Source organism: Tursiops truncatus, chromosome 16, assembly GCF_011762595.2.
Source record: "Tursiops truncatus isolate mTurTru1 chromosome 16, mTurTru1.mat.Y, whole genome shotgun sequence".
Classification (NCBI taxonomy): Eukaryota; Metazoa; Chordata; class Mammalia; order Artiodactyla; family Delphinidae; genus Tursiops; species Tursiops truncatus.
This window is the reverse complement of record NC_047049.1, coordinates 79,190,811-79,207,759: the sequence shown is the minus strand read 5'-3', so window position 1 is coordinate 79,207,759 and position 16,949 is coordinate 79,190,811. Positions and strand designations below refer to the sequence as shown.

The following is a 16,949-nucleotide window of genomic DNA, read 5'->3' as shown; positions in this document are numbered from 1 at the left end:
ATTGGACAAGGTAGATACAGAGCATTTACGTCAGTGCTGGGCTCTGAGGTACGTCTCCTTGTCGCCCAGGCAGCAGTGTCCCATCGCGGGCTTCTGAGACAGTGGGACCTGGTGCTGTGTCTGGGGAATCAACCAGGGAGCAGGTTAGTTAGGTGGGCAGAGGATAGGTTTGTCACCAGCCCCCAGTGAGGAGTGGCGTTGGAGGACAAAAAGTCTGCCGATTTCAAGACAGCCCAGGCTGGGGAAAACAGACGGGCCAGAGTCACCAGGTAGCTGGTGATTTACTTATCGGTTCCATAGAGTATGAAAACGGTTCCGTTACGGTACAGGGCTCGCTGGAGACTTGCAAAAACCAAAGGCAGCTTAGGAGGTTTGGAAGAAAAATCAAAGGACTGGAAAGTGAAGGAGCAGGGGTGGAAAGGAAGAGGAGGCCAGGAGAGGGGATGGCAAGTGCCCCCTCATCACACCCCCAGGGTGGGGCTGGCGACCATGGCACCCACTGGCAGATCGTGGTCACTGTCGTGAGAGGGGAGAATATCTCTCAGTCAGTGGTGGGACGGCGAGTAAACACTCAATTACCCTAACAACTGCTTCTCTGTATCGGACTGAAAAGAAATGGTAGGAGCAGCTACAGAGACACTCACAAATAAGAACAGGAAAAGTCATTAGTGTTTGAAATAAAAACCAACAGTTTCAGATACAGAGAATGGGCTTTCCAGAGGGCTTGCAGGGATCCAGATGAGATTTCCTGCCATTTCCTTTCCTGGTACCCACCACTCTTACTGTCCTGAATTCCATCACCGATCTTTTTTTTTTTTTTTTTTGCGGTACGTGGGCCTCTCACTGTTGTGGCCTCTTCCGCTGCGGAGCACAGGCTCCGGACGCGCAGGCTCAGCGGCCATGGCTCACGGGCCCAGCCGCTCCGCGGCATGTGGGATCTTCCCGGACCGGGGCACGAACCTGTGTCCCCTACACTGGCAGGCGGACTCTCAACCACTGCGCCACCAGGGAAGCCCCATCACTGATCGTTTAAGCAGATGATCACAGGGCTCTGTATTCTGAGCTTAAACACAAGTTGACAAGAGGCTTCCAGCTGGCTGTTTAAAATATCTTGCACTTTCTTGCATAGTTAAAAGCACACGAGATTGCCACACTTCTTATTCACAAGCGTTTGCACTTTCCAGAAGTGCGATTTTTAAGAGCTCCACAAAGGTTCCCCCAAATTGTTTTCTCCTTAAAAAGCATAAAGACAAGCCAGCGCTGGTGGTTTTCTTCTCCTTCTGACTCTGTAAATACGCACCGCATCTCTTTAGACAAATGCCAAAGAGGACTCTTGTTTACGTGCATATTTCAAGACGGCTTCACTCATACAGCAAAAAGCCTGTGGGACACACAAGGGGCCTTCCCCACCTCTTGGTGGTCTCCCAGCACTGGCTTACCTTGGGGTGCTCCGGTTTGGTTGGATTTCCCCAGGACCTGTAAATGTGAGGTCCTGGGGATGGGATACCTGTTAGAATGGGTCAGGTGGGGACAGGGTTTCCAGGCAGGGCAGTCAGAGAAGAATCCCGCCAGCACAGGCCAGCATGATGCTTACTTTGTTCTAGGTGCTTTAGGTCTATTAACTCGTATTCTCCCCACAAGCCTGTGAAGTAGGCCTTATTCCTTTGCCCCCATTTTACAGAAGAGGAGAGAGGCCTTGAGGTCACCAGCATCGAGGGGGGAGGCGAGGTGTGAGCCCAGGCAGGCTGGCGGCCCAGGCTGTGTTTTCATCACGACGCCCTACCACCTGCCCCAGAAGGACGTGCATCTTCCGTGCACATAAACCATCTAACCACACAGTTCTCCTAACTTAACGTTGGCCTCTGTGAGACGTGAAGGGCGCATTGTAAAGTGGCAGAGCGGCAGAAAAGGTAGACACGTTACAGAAGATGGATTAGGGCTTGGATACAATAGCCCAGGTATGGCTAGTAAATTAGGGCAGATGAGATCTGCAACGGAAGACGACCCCAGCTGGAGACAGGCTGGCCCGCCCCACCTCCTCCTCTGGCTGTTCTCAGGCCCTCCCCCGACAAATCATTAACAACTCTTGAAAGTTACTCAGTTACCCATCACTCCTCCCTCCCCACCACTCCTGAAAACATCACTGCCCTCGCTCCATCACTGTTTGCTTGAGGAAATTCATGACTGACTGGTCTAAACAGTCAAGACAGAGTGCAGAAATCATCTTCTACAAGTTTAATGATGCTCAGAAAAAATGGTATGCTCTCCTGTGTTGAGCTGTGACGCAGGTACACTTGTACATGACATGTATATTTCAAAGGCCCACAGAAGGGAGCCGTGCCCCCCAGGGGTAATCTCACCTCGGCTCCTGAGACAACCTCTCTGAGGGCAACTGCTGAGAGTGGGTGGTGATATCTCACTTTCCTTCACAACTGGTGAAACCTAGACTAGTACCTGACTGCAAATTTGCCATCGGTCAGGCTTGGTCCAGAGCCTGGAAGCCCCCGTGCTGAGTGGATAACTGGGTGGGTGGAGGGAGTTTGCTAGGGCTGCCCCACAGGAGGGCAAAGCATGAAGCCTGGACTTTTCATAGAAAAGGTCAAGGAGCATCCTGAACATGAATCCTAGGAAAGCAAGTCAGCAACGATTTTAGGATCTTACTTGTAGTTTTTCTCCCAGAATTTCACTGGCCTGACATACGATGTGATAAAAATGACACTCCCAAGAAACGGGCTCAGTGGAGTAGAAAAGATCGACGTGGCAAACGCCTGAAAGAAAAGCATGGCAGAATCTGAGGATTTTGAGTTAAAGAAAAAAAAAGAAGTGTTCATGATTATTCTTCCACATAGTATTTGCAATTTTGACTAGTTTATATGAAAGCCATTTTCTCACCAAGGAAAGAAAGAAGGGCCTCCCCGTGATCTCTCTATGTACATATTTGGAAATATAAAACTTTCAATAATATCCTGCTAGGTCTCATTTCACCCCCATGAAAACCAAATGATTCTCATAAAAATCCCAGCAGTCTCAGCATGATTCGTGGCAAAGATTTAATATCTAAGATTTGAAAAGAACAGTTTCTTTTTACTGAGATATTGTTAGCTGAACCAAACACACTGTGGTACATTTACTAAGGTATCAAGCAGCTTTATAAATAATTAAAAGTAAATTACACTTGGAAAGTAAATAAATAGCATTGTTTGGGAAGATAGCATCTCTATTCCTCAAAGAATCTTTTCCCACTGTTCAAAAATACGTATCTTTTTTATCATACACTGAACACCAATGGCTCGATTCAACTCATGTCTGGTTTATAAGCTAAAAATGTGTACTCACGTCCCAGCATGCCGTGGGCTAAGCCACCACCCTGGCACTCGGTACGGGTTTCCCACTTCTTGGCATGCCTCAGTTTCACACACTCTGATCAGAAATGTAATTGTTCAATATTAAAATTAGTATGGCCCTCACTTTGGGCTTAAGCCCAACTAATTGATCTCTGGAAATCTGGGGGAGGTGCCAGAAGGGCTGGTCCCTCCCCAGGCTCACTCCATCATTGGAGAACTTCTCCCGGCTGTCAATCACGGGGCCTTTGATTTGTTAAAGCCAGAGGTGGCAGAGGTCAGCGGGGGGGGGGGGGGGGGGGGGGGGGGGGGGGGGGCGCCAGACAGCCCAGGTTTTACATATGCACATGGTTCCTTGTCCTTCAGGGTGAGGGCTGGGAGGGTTCTGCTGCAGGTCTGACCTGATCTCCTACAAGGCTGATTTTCCCACCTGGAAGGGGACCTGGCTGCACAAATGGAGGTCTTGTTTTTTAGCCCATGTTTAAAAAGTTCTGGCAGAAAGTAAGAAATGCCTAAATGTCTGTCACAGATAGGAAGATTCTGTGTTTCATTACCTACCAGAGCATGGAAGGGCTTTCCCATATTATCAGTGGCAGGGCTTAGTTATGTGATAGGGACCCTCACAGCCGCACTTACATGTAAACACAAAGAAGGGAGGGAGCCTTGCCTGTCTACAGGCACTTCCCAGTGCATTTGCATAGATTTAAGCTCAGAGTTTTCCTTCAGGGGTAGCTGTGTCATTTTTTTTTCCATTTGCTATTTATTTCCAAACATCTTCAGAAGTGAAATAACACATCCTCCATTAATAGTGTTGAACTGTCTGGGTATCAAAAAGATCTCGACTGTGCTACAATTTCACTCCGATTCCTTTTATTTTGACCTGGGTTCAGATGCAGAACTCCAGAATAAGGAGCTACTGTGACATCTATCATCACCCAACAGTTTCTTCCTCATCGGGAAGCTGGAAAGATCTAAATACCTCTGCCACAGAACACACCAGTGTAACTATTCCCCTTGTCACAGGAAGAAAAAAAGAACTTCATGGGAGATGCCATCGAAGGAAGGTACTGAAAACACCTGAGAAAGCAGAGCGGGGTCACAGGGGAGATTCCTGAGGAGCGTGTTGGGTGAGGGGAAGGTGACAGGGGGCACTGTGGGGTTTGCAGAAGATCCAGGACAAAGTTAAGTGGAACTGGGGCTGGGTAGGAGGCTGCGTGGGCCGGCACTGCCGTTCTTTTGGGTTCTAAACGTTTCCCCAAAGATTATGTTATCCGTTTTTTAAATGCCAGAAACAGTTATCCAGAAATTAAGAAACGAGGAAAATACTGCTAGCCTGTAAATGAAGTTCAAATTTGGGAGGAAAGGAAATGAAGCTTAACAGGTCAGAGGTAGGGCAGAAGTGAATAGATGGCCTCAAAGGTTAGTTTATTTAGGGGAGATCAGAAAAGGAATATAGCGCTCTTGGGGAAATACGCAAGATCGTGACTGTAATGGCTAAGGCAGTCCCGAGAAATATGCCGCCTTCTTTATTTTTTGAGAGCCAAGAGGTGGGCCAAAGGGCTAGACGGAGACTCCTTAAAAAGCTTCAAGTTTACCTGAGTACACTTAAAATGAAAATATCAACGTTAATACTTAAAAAAAAATAACTGGACGCTCGAAAGGATATACCAAATAGAGAGCGGCCTTTCCAATACGCACATTTAACAGAGCTAACACAGCTAAGCCTGTCTAATTATTAGAAAACAATGGTGTTGCATGGTCTCTACACATATTAAAAGGGTGAGCATGCCTATCTTTCCCTGGAGGTTACAAGCTCAGAAACTGACAGAGGCTACCGAGGGAGAAAACATGCTAGGACTGGAAAAAGCAATTTAATAAACAGGGCCCCGCTGGCCTGAAAGTTGATTCAATTCCAAAATGGAGCAAATTAGCCCCTTCTCAAAGCCAGGATGGAACCCACAGCTTCTTAATAGAGTGATAAACTCATTAACATTTCAAAATTAGTCAAGATCCAGGGCTGGCATTTAGGAACCTGATGGCCTTGTCTTGATGGCATATATATCTGGTTTCTTTTTTTTTTTTTTTGCGGTACACGGGCCTCTCACTGTTGTGGCCTCTCCCATTGCGGAGCACAGGCTCCGGACGCGCAGGTTCAGCGGCCATGGCTCACGGGCCCAGCCGCTCCGCGGCATGCGGGATCTTCCCAGACCGGGGCACGAACCCGTGTCCCCTGCATCGGCAGGCGGACTCTCAACCACTGCGCCACCAGGGAAGCCCCTATATCTGGTTTCTTAAACGAGCTCATTACATTCTGCACGGTATGCTGTTGGGCTCCACATAGCAAATAGCTACCTTCACAACTGATGCAGGATGGGGAAGTGTCTCTGGGTGATGGGGTAGGGGCGCTGGAAGCCCTGGAAGCCATCACACAACTGCAGTGGTCAGGCTCCACAGCCAGCTCGAAGGGTCTATAACTTAGCAGAGGCAGGAGGTGGGTTTCACTGACGGGAACAGTTTTAGGCACAAAGCACTGGGATCAAATGTATTCTAAAACTAAATGCCCAATGAAGTCTGCATCTCAGATGTGTTCAATTTCTCACGAGAACCAGTCCATCCATCGCGAAAGTGCTTAGATTTAACGCCCGCTGGGTTCAGTCTGAGATGGACCCCAGGGCTGCCTTTATCCTTAGCGGAGATCTTAAGCGCCAGATACCATGTGCTTGTGTGTGACCCCTCGACGCACATAAAGGTCAGGTAATTGAAAGTTACAGCTTCCAGAACAGTTTTAATTCGGCTACGGAACCACAGGAGTAATTAGTATTCCCGGACTCATCCAACAAGGCATAAAGGGGCCACAAGAAACGCTACAGATCTATGTGAGACCAAAGTTAGAATAAAATTGGGAACCACCACTTCAAGTTTTAAGTTCTTAGTGCAACTCCTCAACTGCAAATTTACACCCATCTCGTCATTTTCATCTAATAAACAGGCTTTAAGTTCTAGACAGGATACCCGAGACACACACCAGAAATAAACAAAAATCCCCTCACTCTTTCATCTCGCTCTGTTTTAAGGGATTCCGTTTAGAAAAACTAAAATGACTGGCATTCTAGAAAACGTTATAGGAAAGGGGTGATACGCAAGCTCACACTTTTGTGATCATTTTTCCTGAGCCTGTTCCTCCACATAACCGTGAAACACTTTACAAATATCAGTGCAGGTCTAAGAATAGGAACACGGAACAATGCATTGTGAGGACAGCTCTGGGTATGCTTAATAATTTAAAAAAAAATAAGTTGGAAGGACAGCATTTTAAAAAAATCTAGAATGTATTATCACAATGAATATCCCATGTCTGTTTCTATCCCTGTACCCAAAGTTGAGACCCAGGGGTTCCTTAAGAACTGTCTTCAGGAGCCTTATGCAACCTTCAGGAAAGAAAGCTCTGTTTGGCCATTAAAATCGGCTCACAGCACCCCCAGTGGATGCCAGCCAAGAACTGCGCTTCACACACATCAGTGGATGAGAATCCCAGAAAGGCTTGTGCAGATGGACATTCCAGGGTCCTCCCCGCGAAATGTGATTTTAAAAGTATGTGCTGACCCCAGGAATCTACTTTTTTAAACAAGCTCCTCCAGGGATTCTGATCTAAGGAGTCCCTGAACCACATCTCGGGAAATACAAATTCAGAAAGTATAAATTCACTGGGGGGACTTCCCTGGTGGTGCAGTGGTTAAGAATCCGCCTACCAATGCAGGGCACACAGGTTTGAGCCCTGGTCCGGGAAGATCCCACATGCCGCAGAGCAACTAAGCCCGTGCACCACAACTACTGAGCCTGTGCTCTAGAGCCTGCAAGCCATAGCTACTGAGCCCATGTGCCACAACTACTGAAGCCCGCGTGCCTAGAGCCCGGGCTCCGCAACAAGAGAAGCCACCGCAATGAGAAGCCCGCGCACCGCAACGAAGAGTAGCTCCCGCTCGCCACAACTAGAGAAAGCCCGCGCGCAGCAACCAAGACCCAATGCGGCCAAAAATTAAAAAAGAAAAAAAAAGAATATTTCTGTTTAATCTCTCTCTCTTCAAAAGTATTCTTGATTTTTCTCTTTCTCCCTCTCTCCAAACACATCATGCAGACACACACGCACATACAATTTAGCTATCTGTGTCAAAGTGATCTTTAGAAGGAGGATGTCAAGTTGTTTTGAAGTAAATTAAAACTAATTATCATTATGGAAACACTTAAAAATAGACAAACCAAACAAAACTACAAATGATAAAATTAGGCTCCTTGGCTAATGATAACAAAACCATAAATTTTTTTTTTTTGTCTTCAAAAATATTTGCGTAATTCTGTTTGTGCCCAATTCTGGGTTTTTGAACATTCCTTAAGTATAAGATAACCAAACTATATTATAATATAATGTTATATGATCGATAATAATATATCAATCCTATCCACAAAGTTTGATAACAGCAAATCAGTTTGCACTATTTTGCACAAGTCAACCAAATCATTTAAGCGGTGACTTTCCATTTAAAAGACATGATCTCTTAACGGAGATCTGGTCATGGGAAACGGAAAAATCAGAAGAAATCAAGCCATGCCTGAATACGCATTAAGAAACAGGAAGAGTTCCGAATTAAGAAATTTCTTTGAAGGCTAAGTACCTAAAGGGAATCCACAGTGCCTCCCCGGGTCCCCATTAAGATGTGATCTTAAAGACTTTAAAACCCTTTTACTGCCAGAGTTCAGTGAAAAGCTTGCATCGGTAAAATGTGAATCTCAGCTCGGAGGTGAAAACAGAAGCAGAAAGGATACGAGGAATTGCAAAGAGCTGAGCAAACACGTGAAATGAGGAGCCCCAAGCCATCTGCCAGGGAGCCATGTAGGTCATGACGAACTGTAGCTTGTGGAGCAGGTCCCCGAGCTGAAAGCAAAAGAAGAGACAGAGATTCATCAGTGATGACCACCACAGTGACAGCTGGGCCACAGTCAAAGTGCCTGCATTAACGTTAGGAAGGGGCAATGAGACTATTGCTTGTCCTCTTACTCGTCCCTTCCTTCGCCCCATAAGCAAGGCAGCTGTTTAAGGATATTTTCAAACAGCAACAAGGTGATCAGAAGTAATGTTGTGTGGTTAATTTCACCAGGTTAATGATTTCAGCCCATAAATATGGTGTTTCTTAGAGGAACACTCACAGCTTGGTCCTTCCTTCTTCATATTGGGTCTTTCAGGAGACTCATACAAAACCCCATCACAGGGCTTCCCTGGTGGCGCAGTGGTTGAGAGTCTGCCTGCCGATGCGGGGGACATGGGTTCGTGCCCTGGACTGGGAGGATCCCACGTGCCGCGGAGCGGCTGGGCCCGTGGGCCGTGGCCGCTGGGCCTGCGCGTCCGGAGCCTGTGCTCTGCAGCGGGAGAGGCCACAACAGTGAGAGGCCCGCATAACGCAAAAAAAAAAAAAAAAAAAAAAAAAAAAAACCCATCACAATGGACATCGTTCAAGTGTTTGTGTATGGATTTCAGTTTTCCTCTTCAGCCACTCTTGCTGGAGAAAATCGCCCCATACCGCTTTGTAACATTGCAAGTTACAAAGCGCTTTAGAAGCCAAGATAGGATATGGGAGCCGTTGCATTTGCTAGACAAGCCTGCACAGGAGAAAGCTGAGTTCTGGAGAGAAGTAGTGCGTGGAGAGAAGAGACCTTATGTGGCCTAAGGATGAACATGAGGGGAAACATGCTCAGTGGTTTGCGCTGGAGATCCAGACTATGAATGTGCCAAGGAGGATGGAGAGGGTCCCCGGCTGTAGACCCCTGCTTTGTGGAGAGAAGTGACTGATGGACCCCAGATGTGAAATTCTACAGCTGTCACTGCTAGACGCAGTCAGGAAGTATCCTACCAACAAGCTTTCGGAACTTGACATTCACTCTTCATCCATAATGGAGACTTCATTTTTTTTTTTTATTGAAACATAGTTGTTTTACAAAGTTGTGTTAGTTTCAGGTGTACAGTTTAAAGTGATTCAGTTATACATATACATATATCCGCTCTTTTTCAGATTCTTTTCCTATATAGGTTATTACAAAATATTGAGTGGAGTTCCCTGTGCTATACATTAGGTCCTTATTAGTTATCTATTTTATATATAGTAGTGTGTATATGTTAATCCCAATCTCCTATCTGTTATCCCTCCACCTTTCCTTTGGTAAACACAAGTTTGTTTTCTATGTCTGTGAGTCTGTTTCTGTTTTGTAAATAAGTTCATTTGTATCATTTTTTTTTTTAGATTCCACATATAAGTGATACCATATAATATTTGTCTTTCTCTGTCTGACTTACTTCACTAGTATGATAATCTCTAGGTCCATCCATGTTGCTGCAAATGGCATTATTTCATTCATTTTTATGGCTGAGTAATATTTCATAATAACGGAAACTTCAAATGGCATGATATGTTTGTTCCTAGACTGGTTAGCATACGAGACCGTGAAATACATTCACCAGAGCCATGATGTGAAAAGAGAAAAAGATAGAATTCTTAATTAGGCTCAGTAGTGTTACACAGAACATCAGAAGACCACAATGAAAAAAGACAAAGGCTGGAAAACGGGACCACTGAGGAACGGTTCAAGGAACCAAGGTAACTTAGCCTTTCAGTGAAAGGTCAGTCTTGTAAGTTTGGAACAAAAGGTGAGGTTATCCTGAACTGTTTCATGAAAGTGTCATGAGGGAAAAATGAGGTTGATTAGAATCCTCTCCAAGTCTTCCTCTCACTATTCTTGTCTCACCACATTCTCATCCATATCCTGGGTTTGGAGAATAACTGTAAACATCCTTGGACTGGCTACAGAAGATGAACCAAGGATAAACGTTCTCTCAAAGGCACAGCAAACTTGGAGTTGTTTTTTTTTTTTTTTAACTTGGAGTTCTTAAGAAGTGACTGGCATCTGGTTGTGTATAGAAGCCTGGGGTCTAGATGTGTCCTCTGGGGACCCTAGTCACAAACCTAGCAGGGAAGAATCGGAGGCAGAGAGAAGGGAAGGGAAGGGGGACAGAGAAAAAGAGAAAGAGGAGAGAGCGAGAGGGAGAGGAAAGAAATAGAGACAGTAGGGAGGATGAAGGGAGTATAAAAAAAAAAAAGGGGGTGAAATGGAGGAAGATGATGTGATCGGACCAGAAGAACTGCGAAGGAATGTGAATTCTGAGAAAGAAAAACAAATGGTTTTTTCCTAGTACCTTTTCACTTTCTTCCCTCTATCTCACTGACACCCACCAGAGACCTGATTTCAACTGGCTTCTGAGTTCTTTCAAAAAGGCCACTTCAGTTTTAATCCTGCGGTTGGTTTAAGCTTCTTGAACCCTGGATCTGGATGGGACTCCACAGCTGCCAGTGCTTTTGAGATGCTGACAGTTGAGAGAAGAGCAGTTTACTCTCTTATGTCAGCTTGAGGCTGTATCTCTTAGGTTCACATAAAGATTAGTCCTCTCCCAAACCATGGTTTGAAAGGATACAGGTACCCCAATGTTCATAGCAGCACTGTTTACAACAGCCAAGACATGGAAGCAACCTAAATGTCCATGGACAGATGAATGGATAAAGGTGTGGGGGGGGTGTGTGTGTGTGTGTGTGTGTGTGTGTGTATATATATGTAAAAAATATTACTCAGCCATAAAAAAGAGTGAAATAATGTCATTTGCAGCAACATGGATGGACCTAGAGATGTTCATACTACGTGAAGTACGTCAGACAGGGAAACAAATATCATATAATATCTCTTATATGTAGAATTTTAAAAAATGATACAAATGAACTTATTTACAAAACAGAAACAGGCTCACAGACTTAGAAAACAAACTTATGGTTACCAAAGGGGAAAGTTGTGGGGGAGGGATAAATTGGGAGTTTGGGACTGACATATACACACCACTATATATGAAATAGATAACCAACAAGGACCTACTGTAGAGCACAGGGAACTCTGCCCAATATTCTGTAATAAGCTAAATGGGAAAAGAATCTGAAAAAGAATAGATACATGTATCTGTATAACTCAATAATTTTGCTGTACACCTGAAACTAACACAACATTGTTAATCAACTCTACTCCAATATAAAATAAAAATTTAGAAAAATCACTCCCTACCACCTTATTTCCCACCAGTCCATAGGTGACTTGGGCAGACAGGCCTAACACAGACTCAAACTCTTTTTTTTTTTTTTTTTTGCAGTACGCGGGCCTCTCACTATCGCGGCCTCTCCCGTTGCGGAGCACAGGCTCCGGACGCGCAGGCCCAGCGGCCATGGCTCACGGGCCCAGCCACTCCGCGGCATGTGGGATCTTCCCGGACCGGGGCACGAACCCGCGTCCCCTGCATCGGCAGGCGGACTCTCAACCACTGCGCCACCAGGGAAGCCCTGGACTCAAACTCTTGACTCACTTCTCTTAAAAGATATGATTTCCTTTAAAGGCCAATATCATTTCCATTCATTCGCACCATTAATTCAACCAGAGGAGCAGCAAGCTAATTACAAAACAGAAGACATTCAAACACGTGACTCTAGATTCCATGGAAAGCAGAAGTCCTGAGAAGTGGGGGTGGACTCTTTTGTACTAACTTGCTCCTTTATGCCCTAACCCAACTCCATCAGGCAAATACCTCTGGATTTGAAATATTCTAGTCACAACACTGCTAAGAATTCTTAGTCTGCTTATTAAGAATTAGTCCTGTGACTCATGCCTAGGTGAAAATTGCCAAGCATAAGCAAGATGATCTTATGTGATTTATGACCCCCTAGTTGCCCTGAAAATGAATCACGGGTTTTGGAAAGTTACTCCTGTTGGGTTTTCAGTGTATGACTATATTCTGGGAGGCTGTTAAGCCGCCTCCTGGAAAAGCTGATAAGTCGGTCCAGGCATTGCAACTACAGTCAGACAGGCAGCCCCAGGGAAAGCCTCATCTGCAAGTTTAAAGCACTAACAAGTTCAACTTTGCTGCATTATGAGTAAATGAACATATTACAATTATTTTCTGCTTAGCACAGCGACTTGTATTTGCACATAAGCAAAACCAGTAACCAGACACATGTGCTCTCATGCTCTAATTGCAGCCAAGGCCCCAGGTATCTTTGCTCTTTTCCTATGTCTCTCTTGGCCTCGTTTTTTGTTTGTTTATGAACATTGTGAAGAATAAGATACAAGCTTTGCAAAAGATGTTCAATATGTAGCTCATCAAATAGACTCTGCTGTTCTTAATCACTGAAGCCAGATCTCCCAAATGCTAGTTCTTTACATACCAATGATTCCTCCACAACTCGTAATTTAATGATCCTCCAGGAAGCCCACCAGAAAAAGGATGTGCTGGGGATGTGTCAGATGTCAACACAGCACAGAGCATGGGTCTGAGGGCACGCTGCCTGGGTTTCAATCCCAGCTGGCACCTATCACGGGGCTGATAATAGATCCTCCCCACACTGTCATTTTGAGCATTAAGTGACTTCATCTTTGTCAAGTGCGGAGTTTAATAAATACATGTTAGGGCAGGTGGATATCTTATTTTGAGGATGTATTTGCTCACAGTCAGGAAATTCTAGGGCCCCTCCTCTAAGCAACTGAAACTTAACTAAATCCAGGACCTCTTATTTTTCAGAGGAGGAAACCAGACTCAGAGAGGCTAAGTGGGCTGCTTAGGGCACACCGTGAGTCACTGGCCCCTAAACCCAGAGGGTGAAATTCCTGGTTCTCTGCCTGGTGATAGACATTTCTACCTCCCAACCTTACCATGTCTCCTTGAGGCCAGGAGCCTTCCTGGAAGGACAGCAGCAGGAAGCAGCTGAGGAAAGGCCTCCTCTACCTACACCTTCCTGCTGACAGCAACGGGGCAGGGTCACAAGTGAGAAGGTGACAAATCGGAGCTGCCGGATTTGTCACTATCGGGGACCTCTTCTCTCTCCATGTACACAGTGATGGAGGGCTACGACCTATCCCTGAATGCCCTTTTCAGTACAAACGCCCAACGAATGAAAGATGACACCGCCCAGCAAGCCCAGTGACATTCAAGTTGTCTCAACAAGGCAGGCTGCTGGGTTACCTGTGCTTCTTAAGAATGGATGCCTCCAAGAAGATGGACATGGCTGACCTATTTTATTCCTAAAAGTGGGGGGAGGTGTGCACCACGTTAAAAGACTCAACTTCAGATTTTCCCTTTACACGTCTTCCTTCTCTTCTATGGCTAAGTCAGATGAAAAAAAAATGAAAAATTTGTGGGTATCCAAAACTTGATGTCTAAGCACAAAAGGAAGCTTAAATATTGATCATTAATGAGAAGCATTACAGGAGGCGCTTTCCGTACCGTGTTAGGCCATTGTGTATAAATTAATAACACACTTAAGATGAGTGAATGGAAACAACACTAACATTGCCACGTGCGGCACAGCACTGCACTGAAGTCCTTTTAATTTTTATTTTATATTGGCGTAGAATTGATTAACAATGTTGTAACAGTTTCAGGTGTACAGCAAAGTGAATCAGCTATACAGATACATGTATCTATTCTTTTTCAAATTCTTTTCCCACGTAGGTTATTACAGAGTACTGTGCAGAGTTCCCTGTGCTCTACAGTAGGTCCTTGTAGGCTATCTGTTTTATATATAGCAGTGTGTGAGTTTGGGATTGACATGTACACATTGAAGTACTTTAAATAGAAATCCATTTCCATTAGCTGTGAACTTGCATCTCCTTAGACAGTTCGAGGTCTCTGTTTTTTTGAAGCTTAACTCATTCCTAATGTTCTGCTGCTAAGATCTTAAATCTCAGCACTTTATGCTTTAATATGCCTATTAAGGCATAAAAAACTTCCCCAACTACCCAAGTATGACTATATGAGAAAAGAAAATCATTGGGGTCTTTTTCGCTGAAAACACTCAGAAAAGACGACAGGAACTCACAGTGGAATAATTCTGGCTGTTTCCCAAAGAAAGACAACATAAATACTCTCGCTTCAAATAACCCTTTTTAGAAATATCTTTTCAATCAGGCCTAGACATGCCGTTGTATCTCTGCTCTAGGTAGGAAATGCAATTTGCATAAATTCACAAACTATCTTAACAGAAGTGTCACCCAATAAGGATGACTCTAACACATTTCCTTGCTAATATTGATACATCCTGAAAGAAAGCACAGGCCAGCTTTTCTCTGGGGACTTCCTCCCTCCTGCCCCAATGAAATAACTCACCATTTATTGAATGCTCTTATATTGGGCATTATCTTAGGGAGCTTCCCATACGCTATTCCATTTGATTAAATTGTAATTTCCCCCCCCCCCAATCCCAATCACTACCTTTTATCCTATTGCTCCAGCCTCACTAGTCTCCCAGATTAGCTCTATCATTTGCCACTTTTTTTTTTTTTTTTTTTTTGCATTTTGTTGTCAAAGTCAGTGAGTTGTTTTTTTTTTCTCGGAAAAATATGCAACTTGTGATTATCAGTGTTCGAACTTGAAGAGGCAGGCAAGGCTGAAAGGAGTCCCAGAGGCTGGCTGTTGGATTAAAGGTAAATTGAGTTCAAAACGAGAGAGAACGCTGAGGGAGCAGGGACCAGAGTGCTTGGAAAGGAGGTAAACAGATGCGAAGACGTTTGCAGGTTCAAGGGGGAACAAGACGATGAATTCAGGTGGGAGCCCAGCTGAGGGATTGAAAGGTAGGAACAACAGAATTGGGGAAAACTGTCAGACATTTCGATGCACAGGTAGGGATTTGGGGAGTAAAAAAAATGTTCGAGAAGGAATGGAAAAAGTAAAGCTAGTGACATTTCGAAAGTGGGATACCACTTTTTAGGGAAGGGGGAGCACTACTTTCATAGAATAACTGGCTGCTAACAGCAAAGCTGATAAATTTGGGGATATTAGCTTTAAAACATAAATATTCTCAAATGGGGCTGACAATATGAGTTAGAATTGTGTAAGTTAAATAAACGTATTCAGGCAGTGGTTACACAATCGTATTTCAGAAGGTGAGAAATGGATTCTATCTCGATACACAATGTGTGTCGGGAGCCTGTTATATAACACACTGTTTAGCAAAGTATTGATGGGCTTCAGGGAGCATGGTAATGCAGAAAGGCTACCATCCCACTGTAAAAATATCATAAATAATCTAAAAAATTGTAAGAAAATATAATTAATATTTGAACTCCAAAGAAGGAAAAATCTCTAACAGTCAAAACCAAAGAGGGAATTTTAAATGAGAATGCTAAGTCTGAACTGACACCGTGATGACCCCAAGAGGACATAGGCATGAATATGGGCTGCAGGAGCTGAGGACTTGGATTTTAATGGACTTGAAGGGCAGCGGTGCCCACCAAAATGTGAATTAGAAAAGGCCCACCTACCAGAGCTGGGAGAAAGCACAGAAGTTTTCCTTCTGCCTGGTGTAGAGTAGATAAAAATCTATCATGCACAACATGCCAAAGCCATTGTAACGCAGGGGAGTGGAGTTTAAATGTGGACTATTCCAAAAGAGCAGGAACACAAAATTGAGAGACTAACATTAAAAGGAGTGAAGGATGACAAAACGTTCTTGTATTGATCGTCTTCAGGGACACTTCCACAACCAGAATATGTAGACCTCCCATTAAACGCCGAAAAGAAAAGAACAAAACTGCATTTAAAGAACTTCATAGGCTAATCAAATGTGCTTATTAATAATTTGAGTAACCACTAAATCACTAAAGTTTTCAAACTTTAATGTGCATCAGAATCACCTGGAGAGCTTGTAAAGAAAAGATTCTGGTTCCTACCTGCGGAGGTTCTGATTCAGTAAGTTTAGGATGGAGGCCAGGAATAACCTCCCAGGTGATGCTGACGACGCTTCCTCTGGGGACCACACACTGAGATGCATTGCACTAAAGGACTAGAAATATAATACTCGATTTCCAAAGTACGAGAGGGAAAGAAGAGATCAAATAAAATTTATTCAATTCAACAGAAGGCAAAAAAGAAGGGGTGGGGGGACAAAGAAAAAGCATTGTAAATAGAAAGAAAAATACCATGATAGAAAAAAGTATAAACATATCAGTAATCAGAGTAATGCAAATGGATACAGTTTGTCTATTAAAATGTAGAGATTCTCAGTCTGTATGAAAAAGAAAAATTGTGCTAAATGCTTTTATAAGAAATATTAAAATGACTTAGAAAGTGTCAGGTAACAGAATGAAAAGAATATATAGCAGATAAATCTTAATCAAAAGAAAGCTTGCTTACCTATATTAATATTAGACAAAATAGAATTTTACCGAAAAAGGATAAAAAGCAGTACCTAATGATGAAAGTAAAGAGTCACCAGAAGATAAAATAATTGGAATGTATGTACCTGACCATAAGTCTCAAAATATCTAAAGTAAAAATGGACAGAATTACAAGGGAAGATTAACAAATCGACATCATAGGGGGAGATTTTAAGACAGGCATCTCAGAAAAATGATGGTTTGGTTAGACTATAGATTAATAAAGATATAAAATATTTGACCAACAGAATTAACAAGCTTTATCTAAGAGATATGTGTATTAGAACCTTGCTGCCAACCAAAAGAGAAAGAATATAACTTTCA

At 43.8% G+C, this 16,949-nt stretch overlaps 1 protein-coding gene across 1 annotated transcript in view; it reads right to left on the bottom strand.

Moving 5' to 3' along the window:
- The window catches only part of PCNX2 (pecanex 2), a 272,196-nt gene that overhangs the window by 83,203 nt on the left and 172,044 nt on the right, over window positions 1–16,949 (bottom strand). Inside the window, exons 22-23 of the mRNA XM_019941562.3 lie at window positions 8,163–8,271; window positions 2,662–2,791 (exon numbers count right to left, since the gene is read on the bottom strand). Coding sequence (XP_019797121.2) covers window positions 2,662–2,791; window positions 8,163–8,271 — 239 coding nt within the window. The remainder of the gene's footprint in view (window positions 1–2,661; window positions 2,792–8,162; window positions 8,272–16,949) is intronic.